At 41.0% G+C, this 24,338-nt stretch overlaps 1 protein-coding gene across 26 annotated transcripts in view; it reads left to right on the top strand.

Annotated features, from left to right (window-relative positions):
- The first annotated feature begins 4,692 nt into the window (after positions 1–4,692).
- Positions 4,693–24,338, top strand: part of MAP4K4 (mitogen-activated protein kinase kinase kinase kinase 4) — a 198,078-nt gene continuing 178,432 nt past the window's right edge. For all 26 annotated transcript variants that reach the window (XM_032351743.1, XM_032351761.1, XM_032351740.1 and 23 more), the window contains exons 1-2: positions 4,693–4,853; positions 5,219–5,284. In XM_032351743.1, the coding sequence (XP_032207634.1) occupies positions 4,797–4,853; positions 5,219–5,284 (123 nt within the window). In that variant the 5' untranslated portion in view covers positions 4,693–4,796. The remainder of the gene's footprint in view (positions 4,854–5,218; positions 5,285–24,338) is intronic.

Raw genomic sequence — 24,338 nt, 5'->3', positions numbered from 1 at the left:
TCCATCATTTATTTCCAGGTCCTCACTGACCCTGAGCCCTTAAGTTATATTCATGCAGTCCAGTTTCACAGATTTGCTACCCTCCTTGCCTTGCCTCATACTGAGGTTAAAAAAATCCTCACCAGTATTTTTGCGACAAAGAAAATACTAGGAAATAAGTAAAGTGATGTACAGGGGGTTGTCATCGATGACATCTTGCATAATTGAACTCCCCTTGGGATTTCTGTCACTGGGGGAGATAACTGGTGACAGGCGCACTGTACTCTGGAAAAGACGCACACATATCCCACAGCCTACTGAACACATAAGCTTCTAACCTGCCATTGGAGCTCTTGAAAGCCAAGGCTAGGCTATTCCTTCCTTGATCTGATAGATAATCTGGCTTCTGTTTTTTTTTTTTTTTTTTTAAAGATTTTATTTATTTATTTGACAGAGAGAGATCACAAGTAGGCAGAGAGGCAGGCAGAGAGAGAGAGAGGAGGAAGCAGGCTCCCTGCTGAGCAGAGAGCCTGATGCGGGACTCGATCCCAGGACCCTGAGATCATGACCTGAGCCAAAGGCAGCGGCCCAACCCACTGAGCCACCCAGGTGCCCCTCTGGCTTCTGTTTTTAACTCCACATTACCCATGCCTCAGCTTAGACTCCTGGTCCCACCTACCCTGTCTAGATTTATCTCTCAGGGTTCTCTGAATGAGTTATCTGACCCAGTGGGACAGTTTCCTCTTTTCCAACTTCACCATTGTCTAAGCAAGCTATCTTTTCCTCTAGGCTAAAATGCCAAATTAGCATTTATTTTCCAGATTATTATCTTGATTACCTTTTGGAGTGGGTCTGTGTTCTCAAATAGATTCTTAAGGTCAAGGGCCATGACTTAAGTCTACTTCCTGATATGTATTGCACATGACTTGTTATGGACTGAATGTTTGTGTTCCCCATGTGTTGAAACCCTAAGCCTCAGTGTGGCTGAATTTGGAGATGGGGCCTCTAAAGAAATAATTAAAATTAAAATAACTAAAATTCAAAAGGTCATAAAGGTGGGGCCCTGATAGAATGGGGTAGGTGTCCTTAGAAGATGAGATACCAGATGGCTTTTTCCCCTCCTCTCTCTATACTGGCACTGAGGAAAACCCATGTGAGGGCAGTAGTGAGAAGGTGGCCACCTGCAAGCCAGGGAGACAGCTTTCACCAGAAACCAAATCAGCTGGAACACTGATCTTGGATTTCTAGCCTCCAGAACTGCAAGAAAATAAATCTGTTATTTAAGCCACATAGTCTATGGGATTTTATTATGGCAGTCTGAGCTAACATAGAGCTGTTGATTGAGAAAATGGTCCTTACCCTTGGATCTCAAGCAGAGTTACAAGCTGGACAGGTGTCACTGGTTCTGCGTGAAAAGTTAACTAACTTCCCAGAGAGTCCAAAACAAAACCCTCCTTTGTCACACCACTCAACAACTCATATCCTTTCCTCTGTGCCTGACAGTATCCTCCCACATATGAACAAAGCTCTGGGCCACAAGCAAATCTTTTACCCCCTTGTCTACACTTACTCTGGCATCCCATCAGATGCTGAGTCGTAAGAGTGCCTACTGCCTGAAGACCTTGTATCTCCTTTCTCCAGGCCTCCAGGCCTGATTCCTCTGGCCTGTGCTCTTGAGATGGCCTCTTCATGGCTCTTCTAACCTCTAATCTTCATCTCGTAGACAAAGAGGAAACAGAGGCACAAAATTTAAACATGTTCAAGGGTGCACAACTGATAGTAGAATTAGGTTCAAACCTAGTTCAGTTTTGCCCCAAATCTAGCCTACTTTCCACTAGGCCCATTTAACATTCTATACAGCCAGAATTTAAAATGTTCTGCCTTTAACTATAGATACTTTTGAGACTGTCTTAAAACCATTATCAAATTGTAAGTTCTTTGAGAGTAGGTGGCTTCACCTTCCTTATATCTAGGGCAATGACTAAGTCAGTGCCTTGTGCCGGGTAAGGCACTTCAAGAAAATGTCCTAAATTGAAAATAAGAACTGTCACAATGGTGACATGGGCAAGAGAAGTTTAGGGGAGATTTAGAGAAAGCTTGTAGGAGAAAGAAGTTTGGTTTCTGAGTTGAGTTTGAGGTAACAGAGAATCTGGCCAGGCAGAGAAGAAAAGGGTGGTGTGAGTTGGGCCTCAATATCATGAGTGAACCTGTGGTGGGAGAGTGGCTTGGTGGGGGAAGTAGGGACTGCATTTCTGCATTGGGTTCAGTTGTGCACACCAAGCACGTCAATTAACTTCTTTAAACACTGGTTTCTTAATGTGTAAAGTGTGAAAAATAAGAGTTCCTATCATTTGGGGTTAATGCGAAGAATAATGAGATAGGGGCACCTGGGCGGCTCAGTGGGTTAAGCCTCTGCCTTCGGCTCAGGTCCTTATTCTGCGGTCCTGGGATCAAGCCCCACCTCGGACTCTCTGCTCAGTGGGGAAACTGCTTCCCACTCTCTCTCTACCTGCCTATCTGCCTACTTGTGATCTCTCTCGAATAAATAAATAAAATCTTAAAACAATAATGAGATAATGTACATAAAGAACTTAGCACATTGTTTGGACCTAATATGTGTTATCTATTATCAGTAATAAATACTATTAAAATACTATTAGTAGTAATATGGTCTGAAATTTCAAATGCTCAACAATCTAGCTCTCTGAGTAAATAATTTACACCAGATAATGCCATTGCTGTAACTACATTAAAAAACAAAATCGTTTAAAAGTACTATTAAATTCATAGCAACATGTTGGTTACTATGATTTTCCTAATCAAAGGATTCCAGGATTCCCTTACGAGGGATTCTCATAGTTGAAAATCTTGAAAACCAAACTGTTGAGAGGCAGGAGACTGGTAAACATATTCTGGGTAAAAGACTAACTTGGCTGAATCAGAGTCTTGGATTTTCGGAGTAGGCTGACCTAGTGAGAATCCCTGTTCTACTTCCAGGCTGTGCTTTTAAGGCATTTAGGCACATTCCTTATCTTCCAGTACTTGGGTTTCCTTATCCTTAAAATGTGGGAACTAATACACAAGGGCCACAAGACAGGTTAAACTGGGTACTGTACATAAAGAAGAACTGGTAGATGATAATGACGGTGATGTTTGTGAAGCTTAATTGTGAAGAGTCTTAGATTTTCATCCTGTAAGGCTCTTGCTCTCCAAGTGTGATCCTTTTAACAGCAACCTTACCCATCATCTGACAACTTGTTAGAAATGCATATTCTCAGGCCTATCCCAGACCTGATGAACTCTGGAGGTGGGGTCAGCAATTAGTGCTTTTACCATCCCTTCTGGTGATTCTGATGCACTTCGATTTGAGAACCTGCTATGAGGTAATAGGGAGCCATTGAAAGTTTTTTTTTTTTTTTTTACAGTGGACCGATGTGATAGAAATGACTATTGTGCACAGGCAATATATTCCCATTTAACAGGATCAAATCACCTAACTACCGACAAGCTTCCAAAGTTGCTGGCAGAAGCCCGTTCGTTGATCCTTAATTACCTCTAGGCACAAAACGGAGGGGCTAGCGCTTAGGGCTCCAAACACAGTGCTCACCTACTGAGTGAGGTAAGAAAGGCAGCGCAAGGCAATTACAGGTGCTGGTTTGGGTACTGTTTCCAAGAAAGCCTTGGGACCCGGCGGCCAGGTGATGCTCAACAAATTCCTCACCTACAAGCCTGCCACAAACGTAGCCTGCAAGATAGAAAAAGAAAACCGTGTAGGGAAACCGGAAATGAGGGTCTTAGGGGTACAGAATCTGGTAGTGGAGGAAGGGGATGGGATACGCGGGGGTGAGGAGAAAGGGAGGCCCTTCGTCGCTGGGGGTGGCTACACCCCATTCGCGTCCCTTTAGAGCCCCGGCGCGGTCGGCCGGCGGGGCGGGACGTAGCCCCTCCCGGAGACAACGGTCCCTCCGCCTCCGTGCGTTTACGGCCAGGGTCCAGGTCACTTCTGCTCCCTTTATTGTTAGTGAGAGATGGGGCGTTTCCTCACCCTCGGCACCTCACCGGGGACGCCCCGGTCCGTCTCATCCCTGCTCTGGCCCTCCCGCGAGCGCCCCGTCTGCCGGCCGCCGCGTCCCGGCCGCGGTTCGCCTTGCCCGCCGGCCGGCCATTGTTCGGGCCCCACCCCTGCTGAATATTCACGCCGCACGGGCTGCTCGCCCCGCGCCCTCCCCAGCTGGGTTCGGTCTGGGAGTGCGTTTCCGCTCGTTTTTCCTGCCGGGGAAGGAGAGGGGGAGCTGTTTTCTCTCTCCTCAGAATATATTTTCGGTGTCCCGTTTCTCCTCCTCCCTCGCCGCCGCCGCCGCCCCCTCCCTCCCCGCCTCCCTCTCCGCCTCCGCCCCCGCCTCCCGGGTTATCTTTGTCTCGCTGCCTCGCGCTCACTCGCTCAACTCTCGGCGGCGCCGCGGCCCCACGCTCCGGGCCCGTCCTCCAGGCGCGCGGCGCGGGGCGCGGGCGCCGGGGCCTGAGGCGGCGGGCGACGCCCGGGGGCCTGACGGCCGCCCCGCGCCATGGTGTGAGCGCCGCTGCCGCCGCTCCGCGCACGCTCCGTCTGCTCTCCGCGCGCGGCCCGGGCCGGCCGAGAGCAGCGACCAGCCCGCCGCCGCCGCCGCCGCCGCCGCCGCCCCCGGCCTCGCGAGGCGGAGCCCCGGCCGCCCGCTCCCTTGTGAGGAGACGCCGTCGGCGGCCTGGCCTGTGAAGGAAATAAATAGAGAAACAGATATATTTATTGGTACTATTTTGTTTGGTGGCAAAAAGGGAAAATGGCGAACGACTCCCCTGCAAAAAGTCTGGTGGACATCGACCTCTCCTCCCTACGGGTGAGTGGCCACGACGGGCCCCGCCGCGGGCGCGCCGGGAGCGGGGAGCCGGGGCCGCGCCCTGGCCCGCCGGGCGCTCGGGCGCCGCCGCGGGCAGAGCCTCGGGCGCGGCGGCCCCTTTGTCTGTCTGCGTCGGCGTGTGCGGGGCGGCGGGGCGCGACCCTCCGCCGACTCCCCCACCTCGCCGCGCCCCGCGCCCCGCGCCCCCCGAGCCCCGAGCGCGGGGCGCGGCCTTCGGGCGCTGTGGGACCGCGCGAGACGAAGCCCGCCCCGTTTGCAGTCGCCTTTTCTTTCCAACTGCCCCGCTGTATTTATTCATTGTTGTGCTGCTTTTAAATTCTAACCCCTCCCCTCCTCTTCTCTAGGATCCTGCTGGGATTTTTGAGCTGGTGGAAGTGGTTGGAAATGGCACCTATGGACAAGTCTATAAGGTCGGTGTGAGCCGCCGTCTTTGTTTCCCGTGGCACGTTGAAACTTCTTGTTGGGGAACGAGAAGGGTGATAAACACGCTGCTGACTGGAGGCCACGCCGCTTGGCCAAAGTTGGGAGAGGGGTTTCGCCTTGTAGTCCCTCTGTTTTTAAACAGGAGTTTATATGCAGGCTGGCCTTCGAAGACCTCACATTTCCTGGCCTTGAGATAAGGCAATAAGCTACATTCTTTGGCGTGCACTTTCCTAAGTAAAATGGGAAAACATTTTTCATAAGGCAACCTTAATTCTTTCGTTTTCCCCAATTCCGGCCTTTTGAGTTTGTGTGTGTTAATTAAAATTCAGTATAGACAGGCCTGGCCTGTGATTATACCAAACCACTGTCTTGGTCTTCTTGAAAATGGTCATCGTATTGCTTCGTTTTAATGTTTGCCAGGTGCTCAAGGTGAGGAGTTCGGTGTTACCTGGGACTGCTTCCTAATAGCTATCATACATGATGCTGATGGATACGTATATATTTTGGGGAAGCAGGGAGGGGTGTGTGTTTGGGCAGCAGGAGCAGGAAGAATTACAGCATGAGGATTATAAAATCTGAATTCCAGGAATAACCTGTTTGACAGGTGTGTAATTGAAACAGAGATGAGGGAGAGCAAGGAGTCAAGAGGATGCCCAGATTTCACACCCACCCCAGGCCTGTCTCTTTTTTAACACCCCCCCCCCCCACCACCACCGGTAAATGAAACTAACAAATCTGGAGACTATGAGTCTGCTCTGAGTAGCTGACACCTGATGTGACTAACAGTGCTGTTCATTCTATTCAGAGCACATTATAGAGCTTCTGAAAGAGCTGTAGGTAATGGAGGCGCAGGCCTTGCAGATTTGAAACAGAATGTTAAATTTCCCCTGTCCTGATTTATTTCTTATTGCTGAATGCTTTCAGAAAGTAATCTGCACTGGGGGTGTTTTCTGGCTGTTCGAATGGGTACAAGGAGCTAGAAAAAAAAATGTTATGAAGCAGGGCTTTGTGGTTCACCATGAAGAATTGTCATTGTCTCATTAAAAATGGAGGGAGGGGGTTGGAAACTGACTGTAGACATTTTCTTAGGCCAAATTAAGTGTGGATCCTATTGTCTCTTTTATGCTTAATGAATAGGGTTTATCTATCCCTTGAAAGACTCTCCCCAGCCCCAACTTCCCCTGGCCTGGGCTGAGTACTGGGCTGTGTACCGGCCTGCGGTCGGAACTTGAGTCAGTATTCTTAGGTGATCTCAAGTGAATTAGCATGTGTTTTGTTGGTTAACTGTTGGGGCTGTGGCCAGATTTTTGAATTTGAAAGAAAGCCCTGTTAACTCAGCCTGCTGGGCTCGACAGAATTTGGAAGCCTTTGGAAAATTTTGGAAAAGATTGTGTTGCAACTCACTGAGTGGCCTGGTAACTGGCTCTAAGGTATTCTCTCCAGCCCCAATGTTTGTTTAAGCCCCAGTCGGTTTTTTTCTAACCCAGTTTTTCTGGCCAGATCTAAGTGGTGAGTGTACTCTTCCAAGTGAGTTAGCCAAAGCTTGTTTTTGACCTGGTTACACAGTAGTTGGATTGTTTGTATCTTCTCTGTCAGCATGGATGGGTGGGAAGGGGAGTGAAGTGAACTAGAATCCAACAGTCCATTTTTAAACCGTAAGAAGAAAGAATGAAACCTGAATGAGCTTTAAGTGGCTTTAAGAGGTGGGAGTTCGTTATGGTAACAGTTTAGGCAGGATCATTGTTAAATTTTTCCCCCTCTTCATTTCCTTTGGTTCCATCCTCTCCTTCCCCCAAGCTTTTGAAATAGATTTGCTGAGCGGTGCAGTTGGGAAGCATTTGGGATACTGGCAGTGACACAACTCTCTGACTACAAAGTCTGTACAGTTGAGAAGAAATTCTCAAATTATGCAAACCTAACAAATTAAGAAATCTGTGCAAATGTGGCATACACATACAAAATAGTGCCCGAGATTTTGCTCACCAGCAGTTCTGTTTTATTTGGAAAGATCAAGCATATACAAGGAGAGAGGATAGATCACCCAATTTAACAGTTAATCAGAACATGACTGATCTGGTTTCATCTATAGCCTTTCTCCATTAGTATTTTAAGGTTAAAGCCTAGATACCATTTTACCCATAAATACTTCAGATTGTATCATTTTTGTTTTTTAGATAATCACAGTGCCATTCTGACCCCTAAAAAGTTAATTCCATAGCATCAAATATTAAGTCTTAAGGTTTTCCTAATTTTTCATAGACGCATTCTTACTATCAACAATATTTATGAACTGATACTGGGAAGTTCAGTCTTGGTAGTTGGTAGAAATAGGAGAAGCAGTTAATATCTGCATTTGCCTCTTTCTTTCAATATCTAATTTCTAAAATGATTTATATTATGCAGAGGAGTTTATTTGGGATTTGTTGGTGTGATTTGCCTGTGGTGGTTTTGGGATTAGATTATTAATGCTAGTATCTGTTTATTACTAAACATCCACTAGTGTGAATAGCATCTGAGTTGGGAAAATATTTGTGATAACTTGTTTATAAAGAAGCTTTTTTTCTTAATGTAAATTCAGGTAAAATACTTTCAAGCTGAATAACCTGTAGCCCTAATTTGATTCATTGCTATATCTTTTATTTTCTGTTTTTTGCTATAAACTTTTTATTTTTTAGTGATTGTGGTGGCTTAATTTTGAGAATGCTGTATTTCTGTGAGACAAATGAGTAAAAAGAGGGAGTTTCTGGGTTTTGTTATGAAAGTGGCTTTTTTGGGGAGTGGTTTATAATTTTCTCTGTGACAAAATTGGTAAATCATCTGGGTATAGTTGAACAGTATATAACTATCTGAAAAAATAATTGAAACACAGAGTATGCCCTAGTTAGAGAAATTTATTTTTTGCATTAGGTTTCTGAACGATCACTGAGAAGCATACTCATAAATCAAAACTTAAGAAAAATATTGTGAATTTCAGTTTACAGGGTTTCATGCAGAATACCATCTGTTTATAAAAAAGTGTTTATAAGATGATCTTGTGCATGTTAAGTATATCTTAATTATTTTCATCAAAGGGGGACAGTGACTATTTAAAAAACAAAACCACAAAAAATAAGATCTGTTTTTGTGTTATACTGAGTTTTATTATTTTTAATATTTACTTGACCATTTTTGTTTTTCCTTGGAGTTACGGTTACCCTGTTATTTTGTATTTTGTGAGCATACAGTGACTGGTGTTCTAAATGTCTTGACTAGGAGAAGGAAAATCCTGCATCTGGAAAGGTACTGCAGGTAGTGAGAGGGGAAGTTAGGGAGTTTAGAATCAGCAGGTGCAATGTCTGGGATCAGGTCTTGCTCAGAGGAATGATGGCAGCCTTTTTGGAGGGTTGAGCATCTTGACCTTGTCTGATCTTGTCTTTGGAGGAAAGGTAGGCTGTAAACCTTGGAAGTTGAGGAGGAGAGTATTCTGGGCCCAAAGATGGTAAGCAGAAGCCACACTGAGAGGTTACTGCTATTTAGCCATTTAGGGCATGGTGCTAAGGCTGTCCCCCTCATTTACTGAAGAAAGGGGGGAGGGGTGTGTGTGACAGAAAGGCTGAGGGTGACCTTTTTGTGAATGACAGGAGGTGTAAGGATCTGGGGAGAGATTATTTGCTCATGAGTTAAGGAGAGCTGTCATTCTATGAGAGGTCATCGAAAATTTTATTGGGTTTGGAGACCCCTGGGTGTAAGAAACCTGATTAGGTGATATTAGGGAAAGGAGCAGGTAAGATGGTTGGCCTAGGACAGTGGTCCAGAAGAGAAGATGTAAAGGCTGGGACAGGGTAGTAGCAGTGGCAGTAGAGAGGAAGAGTGTTGGGCTGGATTCTTGGGCATTCTGCCTTGGCCTAGGTCAGCCTGCTGAAATCAGTCATTCTCTGCAGGTTTTGGTGTGGCCCTTTAAATGGGTACACTGTTTGCCCATTGGATTAGGAGGAGGCTTGGGATCTGTGAAAGTGCTAAAATTACTTTCGATTGCTCAGCAATAAAGTGCTGTATAAATTGTGTGGCTTTTAAAAATCATTAGTCTAACATTTTGGATCAAACACTTAAAACTTTTGTGAGGGTCTTCTCTAAATGTTACCCCTTAAGTGTAGGATCTCTTTTTAACTGGAGGTAAAGACATCCAGGGGGGCAAAATGCATTTTGAGGAACTAAATGTTTTCATTAGAAGGAGGATTGAATTGCCACTGAGAGGCATGTACAGACTTGTTCTGAAACATAGGGCTTCTTCATCCTGGAAGAATTCTGGACTTGGGTAAGGTGGGAGGAAGCCAACCCCCTTGAACATGTATTGGTGTGTAGCTCTCCTAAAAGTTATCAGCCCCAAATTTCCAAAACTTTTCTATTAAATAAAATCACAAAATAAAAGCTTAACAGAAAATTCAGCCACCAGGTAAAATCCTACTCATGGTGGTTTTAGAATTTCTTATTGCTTGAAACTTTTAAATAAATGTTCATTTGCATATCTGCAAACTTGTAGTTCTGCCTTTTTTTTTTTTTTTTTTAAAAGATTTTATTTATTTATTTGACAGAGAGAGTGAGCACAGGCAGATAGAGTGACAGGCAGAGGCAGAGGGAGAAGCAGGCTGCCTGCTGAGCAAGGAGCCCGATGTGGGACTCGATCCCACTAGGCTGGGATCATGACCTGAGCCAAAGGCAGCTGCTTAACCAACTGAGCCACCCAGGCATCCCCTGCCTTTTTTTCTTAACCAGTTTTGGATATATGTATATTTCTACATATTGAGATAATTCAAAAGTATTATCTGTGGGCACTTTTGGTGCAATGTGTGTGTTTATAGATTTTGTGGGCTGAGACTAGCAGGGCAAAGACTTTGAAATAATGCATCCCTGAGCAGGTGTTCTAGTATATGTGCTGCCGAAGCGAGCACCCTGAACAGGTGTTCTAATAAGCCAAGGAATAATCATCTAAGGAGTTTTATTCCCAGGGAACTAAAAATATTATAAACTGGAGATGGATGCTTTAACATTAATTTCATCCGTGGTCTTGTCTTGTCTTTTCTTTTCTTTATTAGTAAATACTTGGTCATCTGGTTTTGGTCATCTGGTTGTGAACAGGTGCTTAAGCCAAGAGATTACCTACTCTTTAGGGCATCAGATGTTTTCCATCTCATGAGTTGTTTTAAGTTTATGATGCCTGTGCTTCTCATCATTAGTATTAGTGCTTTCAGTTTTCTATATTTAATCATTTTTAAAAGTTGTTAGACAGCAATAGGATATTTATTTTTTACTTTGTTTTATTTTATTTTTCCCCTCACCCCTAACAATAGGATATTTAAATAACTGCACAAGTGTACTGCTTTCAGACCCACTTTGTCCAGACACTGAAGCACAGCTGTTGACCAGAGGGCAGCCCTAATATGTGATAACCTGCAAGGCTCACTCTCCGTCGTATATATGGCTCTATTACAGACATTGTACCCAAGTGCAGACCCCATGACTGTTGACTGTATTTGAGGCAAGGGCTTATTCCACAGTAAGCTTTTAAAAATCAAACAGTTCTTATTCGAATCTCTGATAATTTGGGGGCACCTGGGTGGCTCAGTGGGTTAAAACCTCTGCCCTGTCGGCTCAGGTCAGGATCCCAGGGTCCTGGGATCCAGCCCCCACCCCCCCATCGGCTCTCTGCTCAGCAGGGAGCCTGCTTCCCTTTCTCTCTCTCTGCCTGCCTCTCTGCCTACTTGTGATCTCTGTCTGTCAAATAAATAAATTTAAAAAATTAAAAAAAAAAAGAATTTCTGATAATTTTAAGGGTGGAAACAGCTTTAGGTCACCATCTTACCTTGTGAAATCAGTGCTTTAAACACTTTCACAGAGGGGTGCCTGGGTGGCTCTGGGTTAAGGCCTCTGCCTTCAGCTCAGGTCGTGATCTTGGGGTTCTGGGATCCAGCACCGTGTTGGGCTCTGCTTGGTGGGGAGCCTGCTGCCCCCCCCTCCCCCCCCGCCTACCTCCCTGCTTACTTGTGATCTCTGTCTGTCAAATAAATAAACAAATAATTAAAAAAAAACTTTCACAGGTAGTGAGTGATGGCAGATCATCTGATTAATAACTACTTGCAAGTAATTGCTTTGAGTAGTTACTACAAACAGATTTTACATGAATTCAAGTTGGTTTCTTATAATACTAGCCTGAATTTCCAGTGTTTAAGTATTAAAATATATTTAATATATAATTTGGGACCAATTTATGATCAAGGGTAGAGATTTCCAAGTGTCTATTTAGCTTTTGGAAGATTTCCTTAGCAGTTACTTGGCTTTCATAACATGATCACACCAGAGTTGAATCAAGATAAATATTTTGGACATAAGGAGGGATGGCTAGGAGGAGAACAGAGAAACCCAGGTGATGTATTGCCAGTGACCAGTGTGGCATCCATATGCTCTTAGGTTTTATAGTGCTATATGACTGTTCACTGGACAGAATATGATACTCTGTTAGGAAGCTGGTTCAGTAATAAAAGTCCACTGGCATTATTCAGAAGAGAAGTGATGTGGGAGGCACTGAGTTGGGAGGCAGTTTTTTCTATAAGAGTTTCAAAAGAAAGGACAGATTGATAAGTTTTAGGATTTTTGGAAACCCTGACATCTGTGTGGCATTATGAGGAACTTAGAACTAGGTTGGGGAGACAAGATGCAAAACGACTAACCATGCAGGGCTAGTTTCATGCCACTTCCAGTTCTCACTGTGCTCTTGAGTAAGCTGGGTCTTGGACACTGTTCAGCATGTTGGGTATATGTACAGTGGTGAACGAAACAGGCAGTTTGCTTACCCTCAAGGAACTCAGGAAGGGCAGGGGGATGGACACAAAATGCTAAGCATGTAATATCCACTGTAAATCCAGTAGTCTCCGTCTCCCCAGTTCCTCCGCCCAGCATACTTGAATTCAGACACAGTATATGCACTTGCTATGCACTTGCGCATGAACTGGCTCAGACTTCCAAGTGCCCTATTTCAGCCTCAGAGGGCTTCTTTGTCCCTTAAAATACAGTACAAACAAATGACTAGAAAAGTGAAAGAAAGTAGACACACAGAATACCAGCTTCAGTTTATTATTAGATTGAAAAGCCATAATACTACATTGTTAAATTGCTATAAAAGTTTTTACAATTTTTCTCAGTTCCTGAAATTATCTCCTTGTGTACCGGTAGTCAGCAGACCACACTTTGAGGAGCACTGAATTGGCAGGATTGATTCTGCACTTGGGCTCTTTGTGAGCCATTGGGCTGATCTGTTGCATCAGTAAGCTGGAGAATTGGGGCCATTGTCCAATCCTAGCAGGTGTTCTCCCACCCTGGAGAAGGAGGGAGCCCAGAGCACGTGCTGCCCACACGTGCCTTTCAGCCCTGGACGTTGTAACGATCTCAGATAGGGCCTCATGCTGACAAATTATCCTATTAAATTTAAATAATGAAGAAAACCCCCACATTTTACATTATGACTTAAAAAGTTTACTTTTATTTTATGATAAATAGGGCTTTAAGAACCTATCAAAGTTATGAATGCATGTGGTTGCAGCTGAATAATACTGAAGTTCTATCAGACCTTGGAGTTTTCCTATTCCCAAGAGGACATCTATTTCAGTTTTTAGTTGCCATCACGGAAATTTACTTCTGTATTTTTAAATTACTTACTCATGTGGCTCTTGATTTATCAGTGTTAAGCGTTTCTTGACTTCTTGTAATAGTAGTTAAAGTTGTTGAACTATGGATTTTGAAGTTCTGAGTAGTTGAAGATAAGCTCTTAAACTCACGTCTTCCCTTAAATGAGTACGTATATCATAATTTTGGGTTAAGATGATAATTGTTTATATTATCGTGACTATGTAAATACCATTTATTTCTGAGCCACACAGTCTAATATGATTATATTTCCTTTTTAAAAATCCCTTCCCCTTTACATTGACACACTTTTTTTTTACTTGTTTAGTTTTTTGTATAACTGTGATTACTTTCTTCCCCAAATGCCCTAAGAGATACATCAAATGCCCAGCAAAGTTAAGCCTTTGCAGTTTTTTCCAACACTTAAATATGTCGGATGATTTTTTGTTTCAGATAACCTATTGATTCCACTTTTTTTTTTCCTCCCAGGAGGTACACCAGAGCTGGCAAGGTATGGTTGCCCCTTAGACCTGGTACAAAACTGTTCCCTTGGATCATTTCTGTTTCCTGGATATGAGAGTCTTCTTTTTGGATTTGCTACCTTATTTTCTTGAAGCACATCCTCTAGTAGCTTAATAAGAAAGGGTGCATGGCCTGTAAAAGTTTTAAGTCCTTGGATGGCTGAAAATGTCTTTATTTTTCTTTTGCATTGTATTTTTATGTAATCTGGTAGAAAATATTCTAGGTTAAACACCCATTTTTCCCTTGGAATTTTAAGACATTCCTCTTTTGTTTGAATGTGATCTGTTTTAAACTTCTTTAGAGAAGCTTTTAGGATTTTCTATTTATTTTTGGTGCTATTAGATTTTATGAGTATCCTTCATTGTCATTCAGTATCCTGAGTACTTAATGAATTTTTATATCTGAAGATGTCCTTTTTTTCCCTTGGAAGTATTTTTGTTCTCCCCTCCAACTTCTCTGTTTTCTCCTTCTGGAAGTTCTCTTAGTTACCTCTTCAATTTATTTTCTTCTCTTCTCTATTTTTTTTGGGTGGGGGTGGTTCTTTTTGCTCTTTTATTGTGCTATGTTTTTGACTTATACATTTTAGTATTTCTCTTGGGCTTTTAACTTTATCATATTTTTAATTTATATGAGCAGCCCTCTTTCATACCTTTTTTTGGTTTTTAACTGCATGTAATCTCTTGAGGATATATGTCATCTATCGGAGGGTATTGAGTATAGGTTTTTTTGTTAGGTTGGTTTTGTTGTTTTCTTGTGCTTCTCAATTTTTTTTCCAGATTTTATTTTTCCTGTTTATTTTGGTCTCTGTTTAATGCTAAAGATTTTCCTTAAGTGCCTGGATATTTGTAACTGTTTATATTTAAGAGTAAGGCACTAGAAGTGAATTGGATACTCAGTGTGTATGGGCAGGTGGCTGTTGATTGGTAGTACTTCAGTGTAGGGAGGGCAGGTGGGGATCAGTATGTTCTCATGTATGGGGAACCCCACTTCTTTTTTTTTTTTTTTTAAAGATTTTATTTATTTATTTGACAGAGAGAAATCACAAGTAGGCAGAGAGGCAGGCAGAGAGAGAGAGAGGAGGAAGCAGGCTCTCTGCTGAGCAGAGAGCCCGATGCGGGACTCGATCCCGCGTCCCCGAGATCATGACTTGAGCCGAAGGCAGCGGCTTAACCCACTGAGCCACCCAGGTGCCCCGGGAACCCCACTTCTTAACACGAGTAGATCTTTTCCTTGGGGTCAGTTTCTTTAAGAAGAACACTCAGAGGCCTGGCCTTGCCTAGGGTGGCCTATCCATTTGTTTATTGGAGTTCTGGGATTCAGGGTGTAGGAATGAGGCTGGAGCTTCTGCAGTCTAATACCTTAACTTTTCAAGCCTGTGTCTAGCACGATGTCTCACATCCTCTCATCTGGAGCATTTGTCCTTCGGTTTCTTCAGAGACTAAACCTCAGGTTTCTTACAGATACGGTGTGATGTGAAATAGTCACCAGACTGTGAGATTTAGAAAGAGGTTCTGGGGCATTCAGTCACTAAATACCAGTGCTGTGGATTTTAGCCATATACTTTATACTTCGTGGTATCAGTTGCTTCCAAATGATGATCTTCTCAGGGCTCTATGGGGGCATATTGTCTCACTTGGTGTCCCGAAGCAGGCACTTCAGTTGTAGTGTTTTCCTCTTTGCGAAGTGAATTACCTCTCCTTCCATTTTTAGTTGTCAAAACCTGATAGAAATGATTTCTGCTGTCATCTCTTCCCCTTTATCTCTTTATTCTTCTGTTTACTTTATTGTCATTTTCATGGGAATTAAGTCTTAAGACTCATGTGGTCAGTCCACCAGGTTAGAAGTTAACTAGTCATTGTATCTTTGATTTTAAACTTATCTTTGATTTTATTTATTTATGTATTTATTTGACAGAGAGACACACAGCGAGAGAGGGAACACAAGCGGGGGGAGTGGGAGAGGGAGGAGCAGGCTTCTGGTGGAGCAGGGAGCCTGGTGCGGGGTTCTATCCCAGTACCCTGGGATCATGACCTGAGCCCGAAGGTAGATGCCCAGCAGACTGAGCCATCCAGGTGCCCCACTTACTTTTGATTTTAAACCTATATTTTACTGAGGCATTTGCTACTTTTCCTCCAGAACAACAAAAGCAGCAACAACAATATTGAAAACAGTGTCTTAGTGTATGACCTCTGGACTGATAACTTGATTTGGGAGATGCCAGCCCAGGGAGATGATGATGAGGGAAAGTGAGCAAGGTACAGAGCAGTGTACTATTACATGTATCATGAGGCTTGTTGCTGCTTGAGTAAGTTTTGAAGAGAAATGAGTTTGTTCAGTGGGTTTGTTTGGGGTTTTTTTTTAAAGCTTTTTTGAAGTACATTTTAATGTGTCATGAAATTCACCCATTTCAAGCTTACATTTCAGTGGTTTTTAGTAAATTTGTGTGGTGGTGCAACTATCACCATAGGTCAGTATTAGGATACTTTCATATCCCAGCAGGATTCCTCATACACATTTACAGTTAATCCCTATTGTAGCTCAGAGCCCCATCAACCACTTATCTATTTTCTGCCTCTATAAATTTGCCTTTTTTTGAACATTTCATATAAATGGAATCCTACATTGTATAGTCTCTGAAGTCTGTTTACTTTTACTTTGCATAATGCTCTTGAGGTTCATCCATGCTGCTACATATGGTAATTTGTTCCTTTTTATTGCTGAATAGTTTTCCACTATGTGGACGATGCTGTGTTTTGTCTGTCTATTCACCAGTTGATGGGTCTTGTTGGGGTTTCTAGTTTCTGGCTGTTGTGAGTATTGCATTCAGCTGGTGTTTTGGCCTGGCACTCTGGACTTGTTCAGAAGAGCTGTGCAATGGGATTGCACCTTGGAGCTTTATGTAGAATGGGGTAGGGATTTACCTGCCTGGGTCTTCCCATTTCTCAGCAATATAGCCAAATACCTCCTATGACCCTGTGTGTCTGTCTGCTTCCCTGAAGCCTGTAACTTCCCCACTCTCATTATTAGTCATCCCTGGGTTTAAGTCATTTCTTTAAACATGAGTACAGTTTCTTATCTCTGTAAAGACAAGCTGTTCACTATCAGTGAGGTCATTGGTAACGAGAACCAGGCTAAACCAGTTTTTCCTTCTCACTGTTTTTTGGGGGGATTCCAATGTGCAATAGCCAGCCCATTTGCCATGTGATACTAAAGACAGGAGTGTTCTTTTATCCTGGGCAGGAGCTATTGACTCACCATGATTTAAAAAACAAAACAAAACTGAATCTATTATCTTTGGCCAGAGGATGTATACCAAGTTAAATATAAGTGATTTGTTATGGGGGAATATGAGTAATCATGTGATTTGTTTCAAGTGTACCTTTTAGAGTAGTTTTCTCATTTTTATTCTGAATACTTTTATGATATCTTCTATTAAAATTAAATTTAATAATGTATACTTTTTGGAAATTCTTATGCTTAGAGCTTTCATTCTTATCTGATTATGATAGTAACAATACAGTTGACTACCAGACCCTTCCCCCCTCTTCCCATCAGGTGTTCTGAGACTCTCTGTACGTAACGGCTATGTAGTTTTATGATTATTCTGTTTTGAGATCTCAGGTTAGAAACTGAATATTACCTGAGTCAGGGCTGTACATCCCAGGGACATACAGTTTATTATTAGGGATCCCAGGTTAGGCTCTGAGTATTACCTCAGGTTGAGGATGTGCAGTCAAATGACGCACAGTTCATTCATCTGCTAGGGCATGCCTTAATTCCAGGGTCTTTCCTCTTTGAACTTTGCATATTGGAGCATTTCTCTTCTCTCTATATACATACAGTCTTTCATCCATTCTCGTTGCTCCTTCCCTTAATTACTTTTTACCCTTCAGTGATTTGAGAGCTCAGTATCTGTTTGTGTTTCATTGCCTATAGGTAATTTTGAGCCTGCTCTGCTAGTCATGATTCCTTTCAGTCATTCATTACTGAAGTACTTAACGCATAGAGGGTATGTGCCAGGCACCATGTGGGGCTTGCTCACTGGTAACAGTGAGCAAGGAGAGCAGTTAGTCAGCTTATGTTCTTGTAGAGCACATGGCGGGCAAGCAGTTTTAAGAGGATGATCTTGCAGATGGGAGGAGAAGAGCAGGGCCTATGGGAGTATATAGCTAAGCTGGATCTGACAAAGTAGATACGGTTATATATACAATGAAACTTTTGATTTAAATTCAGATTCTCTGGGTGCGGCATAGATGGGTGAGGAGCAAAGAACAGTGGGCTTGTTTTGCCATGGAGCTTATGATTCATCATCTTGGTTAATAAAACTTTGAATCAAGATAGGAAGGGTGTGTTTCATTGATCCTGGTAATTGCTGGCCCCTTTTAGTTTGCCTTGAGCCACCTGTCTCTTGGGAGGCCTTGTATCATATATCTGTATATCTGCTGCTGTTTTTGGTTTTCGTTATTGTTTTGCATCTCCTGTATCAGTTAGGGGTTATTAGCTTATCCGTTTAACACCCTCAACATCCTTGGAAGAGAGGTAGGATGGAGAGGGAGCTCACATCAGACCTCCGGAGTGTCCTGTGAGCAGCATCTGGAATAATACCCAGAATATTTGGTGAATGGATGGCCCAGAATAGGCCACATTGTGCCCTATACCATACACATAGGAAAGATTACTTTATTCAGCTCCTGGTCCTCCCCTTGATATTAGGGCTTGAAGCAACCTCTGTAAAATAGGAATGATGGTGTGCAGCTTTGTGATAATTCACATAGTTTTAAGCAACTTTCTGGAGTTCGGGTTATACAAGGAAATTATTTAAAGGATGAAATTTTGCATTTCTTTTCAAGTGTTACATATTTGCTTTTTGATAATGTAAACAAAAAATAATTTTCTTTTCAGAGCATCCTGAGTAAAATGGTTTTGTGGGCTTTTTTGAAAATAATTTAGTATCAAGTGAAATATTTCTAACCTTTCTCTGATGATACTGGAAAAAAGGACATTTTAATTACTGATGTTAACTGCCAAGGTGTGAAATTCTTTATATTTATTTATGCAAGGCCTCAGTCATCAAACCCAAGATTAAATTAGACATTTTATTAGTTTCCAATTCAGTTAGCTGAAAATATATATTCCTTTTTTATTTATTATATGAAAAAGGTGATTTAAAATCCTAAATTTTATATGTATTTTTTTTCCTTGAGCTTTAGTTTTAGTCTCTTTCATTTTTTTTTTTTTTTTTTTTCTGGCTTTCTGTACTGAGGACTTGGTCTCATTGGTAGCTTGTCTTTTTCCCTTTTTGCTGCTTTCTTTTGGAATAATTGAGTGTTTATGATTCCATTTCCTGGTTTATTAGCTATAACTTCTATTTGTATTGTTTTATAGGTTACTTTAAGGTTTGTAGTGCACACTTCTCAGCTATCACAGTTTACCTTCAAGTGATAGGTACTTCATATATAGTGTAGGAACATTATAGTAGTATCACTTCCATTCTCCTTTCTGGCCGCATAGTACTTTTATTACACATTTTACTTTTATATATGTTACAAGTCTTAAAATATGTTTGTGTTTTTTTTTTTTTATAGTCAGCTGTCTTTTAAAAATACATAAATAGTAAGAATAAAACCCTTATACTTGTACCCAGGTGGTTAGCATTTCTGGTACTCTTCATTCCTTGTGTAGATCCATATTTCTCTCTGGTAACATTTTCCTTCTGTCTAAAGGATTATTATTATTAGTTTTTTTTTGTTAGTACAGGTTTGTTGGTGATGAATTCTTTCAGGTTTGTTTGTCTGAAAACTTTTGGAAGACATTTTTACTCTATATAGAATTCTAGGTTGCTCTTTTTTTTTTTTTTTTCCTCTTTCAGTATATGAGAAATGTTACTTCATAGTCTACTCACTTTCATTGTTTCTATTGAAAAATCTGCTGTCCCTGTTGTGTTCCTTTGTGAATATATTATACATGTCATTTTTTTCCCCTGATTTTTAAGATTTTTCCTTTTACCCCTGGTTTTGAGCAGTTTGATTGTGATGTGTCTTGGTGTATGTACTTCACATTTCTCGTGGTTGTGGTTTGTGAATTTCTTAGATCAGTGGGTTTGGAGGTTTCATCACATTTGGAAAATCTTTGGCTAGTATTTCTTCAATTTTGTTTTGTTTTGTTTTCCACCTCCCTTCTCTCTTCTTTGTTTTGGGAACTCCCATTACATGTTTACTAGTCCACTTGAAATTGTGTCACAGCTCACTGATGCATTTTCTTTTTTCCTTTTTGGGCTTCATTTTGGCTAGTTTCTTCTGTTGTGCTGTTAAGTTTTCTTCTTCAGTGTTGATTCTGCCATTAATTCCATCCAGTGTATTTTTCATCTCAGACTTGGTATTTTTCATCTTGAGAAGATTTGGGTCTTTAAAAAATATTTTCTAGGTCGCTACTTAACTTTTCAAATATGTGGAATACAGTTATAATACCTTTTTAAATATCCTAATCTGTAATTCTAATATCTATGTCAGTGTTGAATTAGTTTCAGTAGATTTTTTTTCTCATTTTCGTTATGTGTTTCTGTCTGATAACCTTTGAGTGGATGCCAGACATTATAAATTTTACCCTGTTGGGTGCTGTTATTTTTGTATTCCTATAAGGTATCCTTGAGCTCTTCCCTGGGAGTGCATTTAAATTACATGGAAATAATTTGGTCCTTTTGTGTCTTGCTTTTAGGATTTTTGTTAAGGAGCTCTGGAACAGTGGTTGGTCTAGTGCTAATTATATGCTCCACTGCTTAGGCAAGACCTTTCTGATACTCTGCTTAATTCCCCATGATATATGAGTTTTTCAATTTATTAGTGGAACAGGTACTTTTCCCATCACTGTGTGAGCACCTGCATTGTTCCTTTTGATCCTTTTGAAACATTTTTTTTCCCTCCCAGCCTTGGGTAGTTTTCTTAAGATCAGATTCAGTTGATTTTAACTTGGCTGAATATGTAGGGGTCCCTCTGTAGAGCTTGGGAGTTCTCTCTCTCTTTTTTTTTTTTTTGGTGCAGCTCTTTTCTCTGGTACCCTCACCTGGAACTCTAGGTGCCTTAGTCTACCTAGACTCCATGCTCCTTCTCCTCAACTAAGGCAGTCTGCTGGGCTCTGCTTGGGTTTCCCCTTCTTGTGCCATGCCCTAAACTTTGTAAAGGGAGTAAATCCAGGCAGTCCTGTGGCTCACCTCATTTGTTTTCTATCTCTCAGGGCTCACTGTCCTTCATTGCTTCATGTCTAGTTTCTTGAAAACCAAAATTTTCATGAATTTTGTATGGTTTTTGTTTTTTTGTTTGTTTTCAATAGAAAGGTAATTCTCTCTGCTGTTAACTCCATCTTGGCCAGAAGTGGAAGTCCAGTGATAGATCTAGTCTGTCTGTCTATTCACTATTAATTCCTTACGAGACATCAGCAACATTGCCAACTGTGGAAACAACTCTTCTCCCTTTTCTGATGGGTGTAGTGGTGCCATAGGAGGGGGACAACATTGAACACTGGAATTTATTTATTTATTTCTTTACTTAATTTGTTTATTATTTTATTTTATTTGTTTATTATACACAGAGAGAGAGACAACAAAAGAGGGAACACAATCAGGGGGAGTGGGAGAGGGAAAAACAGGCTTCCTGCTGAGCAGGGAGCCTGATGCAGTCTTGATCCCAGGATCCTGTGATCATGATCTGAGCTGAAGGCAGACGTTCAATTTACTGAGCCACCCAGGTGTCCCTGAACATTGGATTTATAAACACAGTTTTTTAAAAAGAAGTATATTGAGATACAGTTCACATACCATTTAATTCACCCATTTAAAGTGTACAGTTTAGTAGCTTTTAGCATATACACAGGGTTGTGTGATCATAGCCACATTTTAGAACACATTCACCACTTTAAAAAGAAACCATAGTCCTCACTTCCCTCACATGCCATAGGTTACCACTAAGTATTTTCTGTCCTTATGGATTTAGTTATTTTAGACATTTCATATAAACGGAAAGAAAACAGTATGTGTTTTGTGATTGGCTTAATTCACTTGGCATATTTTCAAGGTTCATCCATGTTATATGCATTGGTACTTCATTTCTTTTTATTGCAGAGTAATATTCCATTGTATAAATATACTACATTTTATCTCTTAATCAGTTGATGGGCATGTGGATTATTTTTACTTTGGGCTTTTAGGAATAATGCTGCTATGAACATTTTTGTACAGATTTTTGTGTAGACTTTTTATTTCTCTTGGGTATATATCTGGGAGTGGAATTACTTGGTCCTATGAACTGTTTAAACTTTAGAGGACCTGCTACACTATTTTCCAAAGCAACTGTAGTATTTTATATTCCCACCAGCAGTGTTTAAAGGTTTCAGTTTCTTCATTTCCTTTCCAATACTTGTAATTATCTGTGTTTTTGTTTGTAGCCATTGTAGTGATACCTCATTTTGGTGGTTTAATTTTTTTTAAAAATTTTTATTTATTTTTATTTATTTCTTTTCAGTGTAACAATTCATTGTTTATGCACAACACCCAGTGCTCCATGCAATACGTGCCCTCCATAATACCCACCACCTGGCTCCTCCAACCTCCCACCCCACAAAATCCTCAGAGTCCATAGTCGACTTCTCATGGTTCATCTCCCCTTCCGATTTCCCTCACCTCCCTTCTCCTCTCCATCTCCCATTGTCCTCCATGTGATTTGTTATGCTCCACAAGTAAGTGAAACCATATGATAATTGACTCTCTCTGCTTGGCTTATTTCACTCAGCAAAATCTCTTCCAGTCCCATCCACGTTGATACAAAAGTTGGGTATTCATCCTTTCTGATGGAGGTAGAATACTCCATAGTGTATATGGACCACATCTTCCTTATCCATTTGTTATTACTCTGGTGGTTTTAATGTACATTTCTCTGATGAGTAAGGATATACAGGATCTTTTCATGTGCTTGTTCACCATGTGAATTTCTTCTTTGGAGAAATGGTTATTCAGATCCTTTGCACATTTTAAAATTGTGTTATTATTATTATTTTAATATTTAAGTTTTTAGAGTTTTTTAAATGTATTCTGGGTAAAAGTCCTTTGACAGATATATGGCTTGCAGAATTTTCCTCCCATTTTTTTGGGTTGACTTTTTCCTTTCTTGCTGTTCTCCTTTGAAGCACAATAGTTCTTAATTTTGAGTAAGTCCAATTTGTCTTTTTTTTTGCTTGTGCTTTTGGTGTCATATCTTAAGAAACCACTGCTTAAGCCAAGGTTATGAAGATTTACTTTCGTATTTTCTTTTAAGCTTTATAGTTTCAGCTCTTATATTTTCATTCTTTGATCTGTTTTGAATTGATTTTTGTAAATGTTGAGAAGCAGGGATACAATTTCATTCATTTGCATGAATGTCCGGTTATGCCAGCACCATTTGTTGAAAGGACTGTTCTTTTCCCATTCGTTTTTTTGGTACACTTCCTGAAAACTGGTTGGCTTTAATTGGAGGGTTTCTGAACTCTTTGAAATTTCTGGACTCTTATTTCTATTCTATTGATCTCTTTGTTTATCCTATACTAGTACCACACTGTCTTGATTACTATAGCTTTGTAGTAAGTTTTGAAATTGGGAAGTGAATCCTCCAGCTTTGCTCTTCAAACATACCTATTGATTTTGCTAACTTTTTACTAATCACTGACCTGTAGCACGTACTTGGAAGGAGGAACCTTTTTTCATGATTGCCAAACATTTTGTGAATTGGAACTTACTCCTGTCATGATTAAAAACTTTAGTGTTTTGCAGACTAAGATCTGTTCATACATCTGTCTATTATCACAGATAGTAGGATTCTGTACTCCAAAATGTTTTTGTGAGAGAGCATATAGAGATGCTCCTGAATCGTCTTACTTCTGCAAATGCATTGAGGAATAATCTGATGATGATTCTTACAGAATCTTAATGACCCTATAAATTAAATACTATATAGCACAAAAGAGGAAAAAATAAAAAATCTAAGGAACCAAGTCAAGATATCTAGATGTAAAATCTACCTAGATTATCTTATCATTTCTTAAAAAATTTCACTGTAAAAAGTTTATTCCAGAATATATACACATTATATACCTAGGTAACATACCTATCATTTGTTAGGAAAGTATAGGGAAATAGTGTTTCTTAAGAAAGACTTGGGTCCTGAACCACTAAGAAATAGTAGTTTGCCTTGAACTTCAGTGATTGATTAATCAGAAATTTCTGTGAAACCAAAATCTTTATTATGCTTAAAATATTTCACCTAAGAAGAAAAATATGTGTTGCTAACCAGATATTCCAGTATGACAATGATAAATGGAAAAGTTCTTATCGCCCATCACCCTGTCCCACCAAAAGTAACAAATACTCAAGGAGCTTTCCCTTTCAGTTGTAGTCCTGAAACTCAACTGACCTTGTGGTAAGAGCAAGTTGTTTAATATCTTTAAGAACCTCCCTCATACAATACAGGTAAGTGTCAGGTCCAAGCCAGAGCATTCCTTCACGCAACAGTGGTGACTCTAAGGCACTTTGGATATCTGATAGTGCTGTATAAATGCTGAATTATCAAGTCTTGTCAGGTGTAATTTAACATTAATTATTATTATACTCTCAAAACATGGTTTCCATTTAACTTTTTCAACTGCTTGTTTATAAATATTAGCAAAAGAGGAAGTACCCAGAACACAGATTTCATCCGGGCAACCTGTTCAGACTAAATAACAGGGAAGGAAGATTTTGCTAAAATACACTTCCTCTGCTTGTGTAGAAACCTTTGTTGAGAAATGATCTTTAACTCTGAGAAAATTATGCCATCTCTGTGCAACGTATTTATAGTTAAGAAA

The sequence above is a fragment of the Mustela erminea genome, chromosome 7, assembly GCF_009829155.1.
Source record: "Mustela erminea isolate mMusErm1 chromosome 7, mMusErm1.Pri, whole genome shotgun sequence".
NCBI lineage: Eukaryota > Metazoa > Chordata > Mammalia > Carnivora > Mustelidae > Mustela > Mustela erminea.
This window is presented reverse-complemented; position numbering and strand designations above follow the sequence as displayed.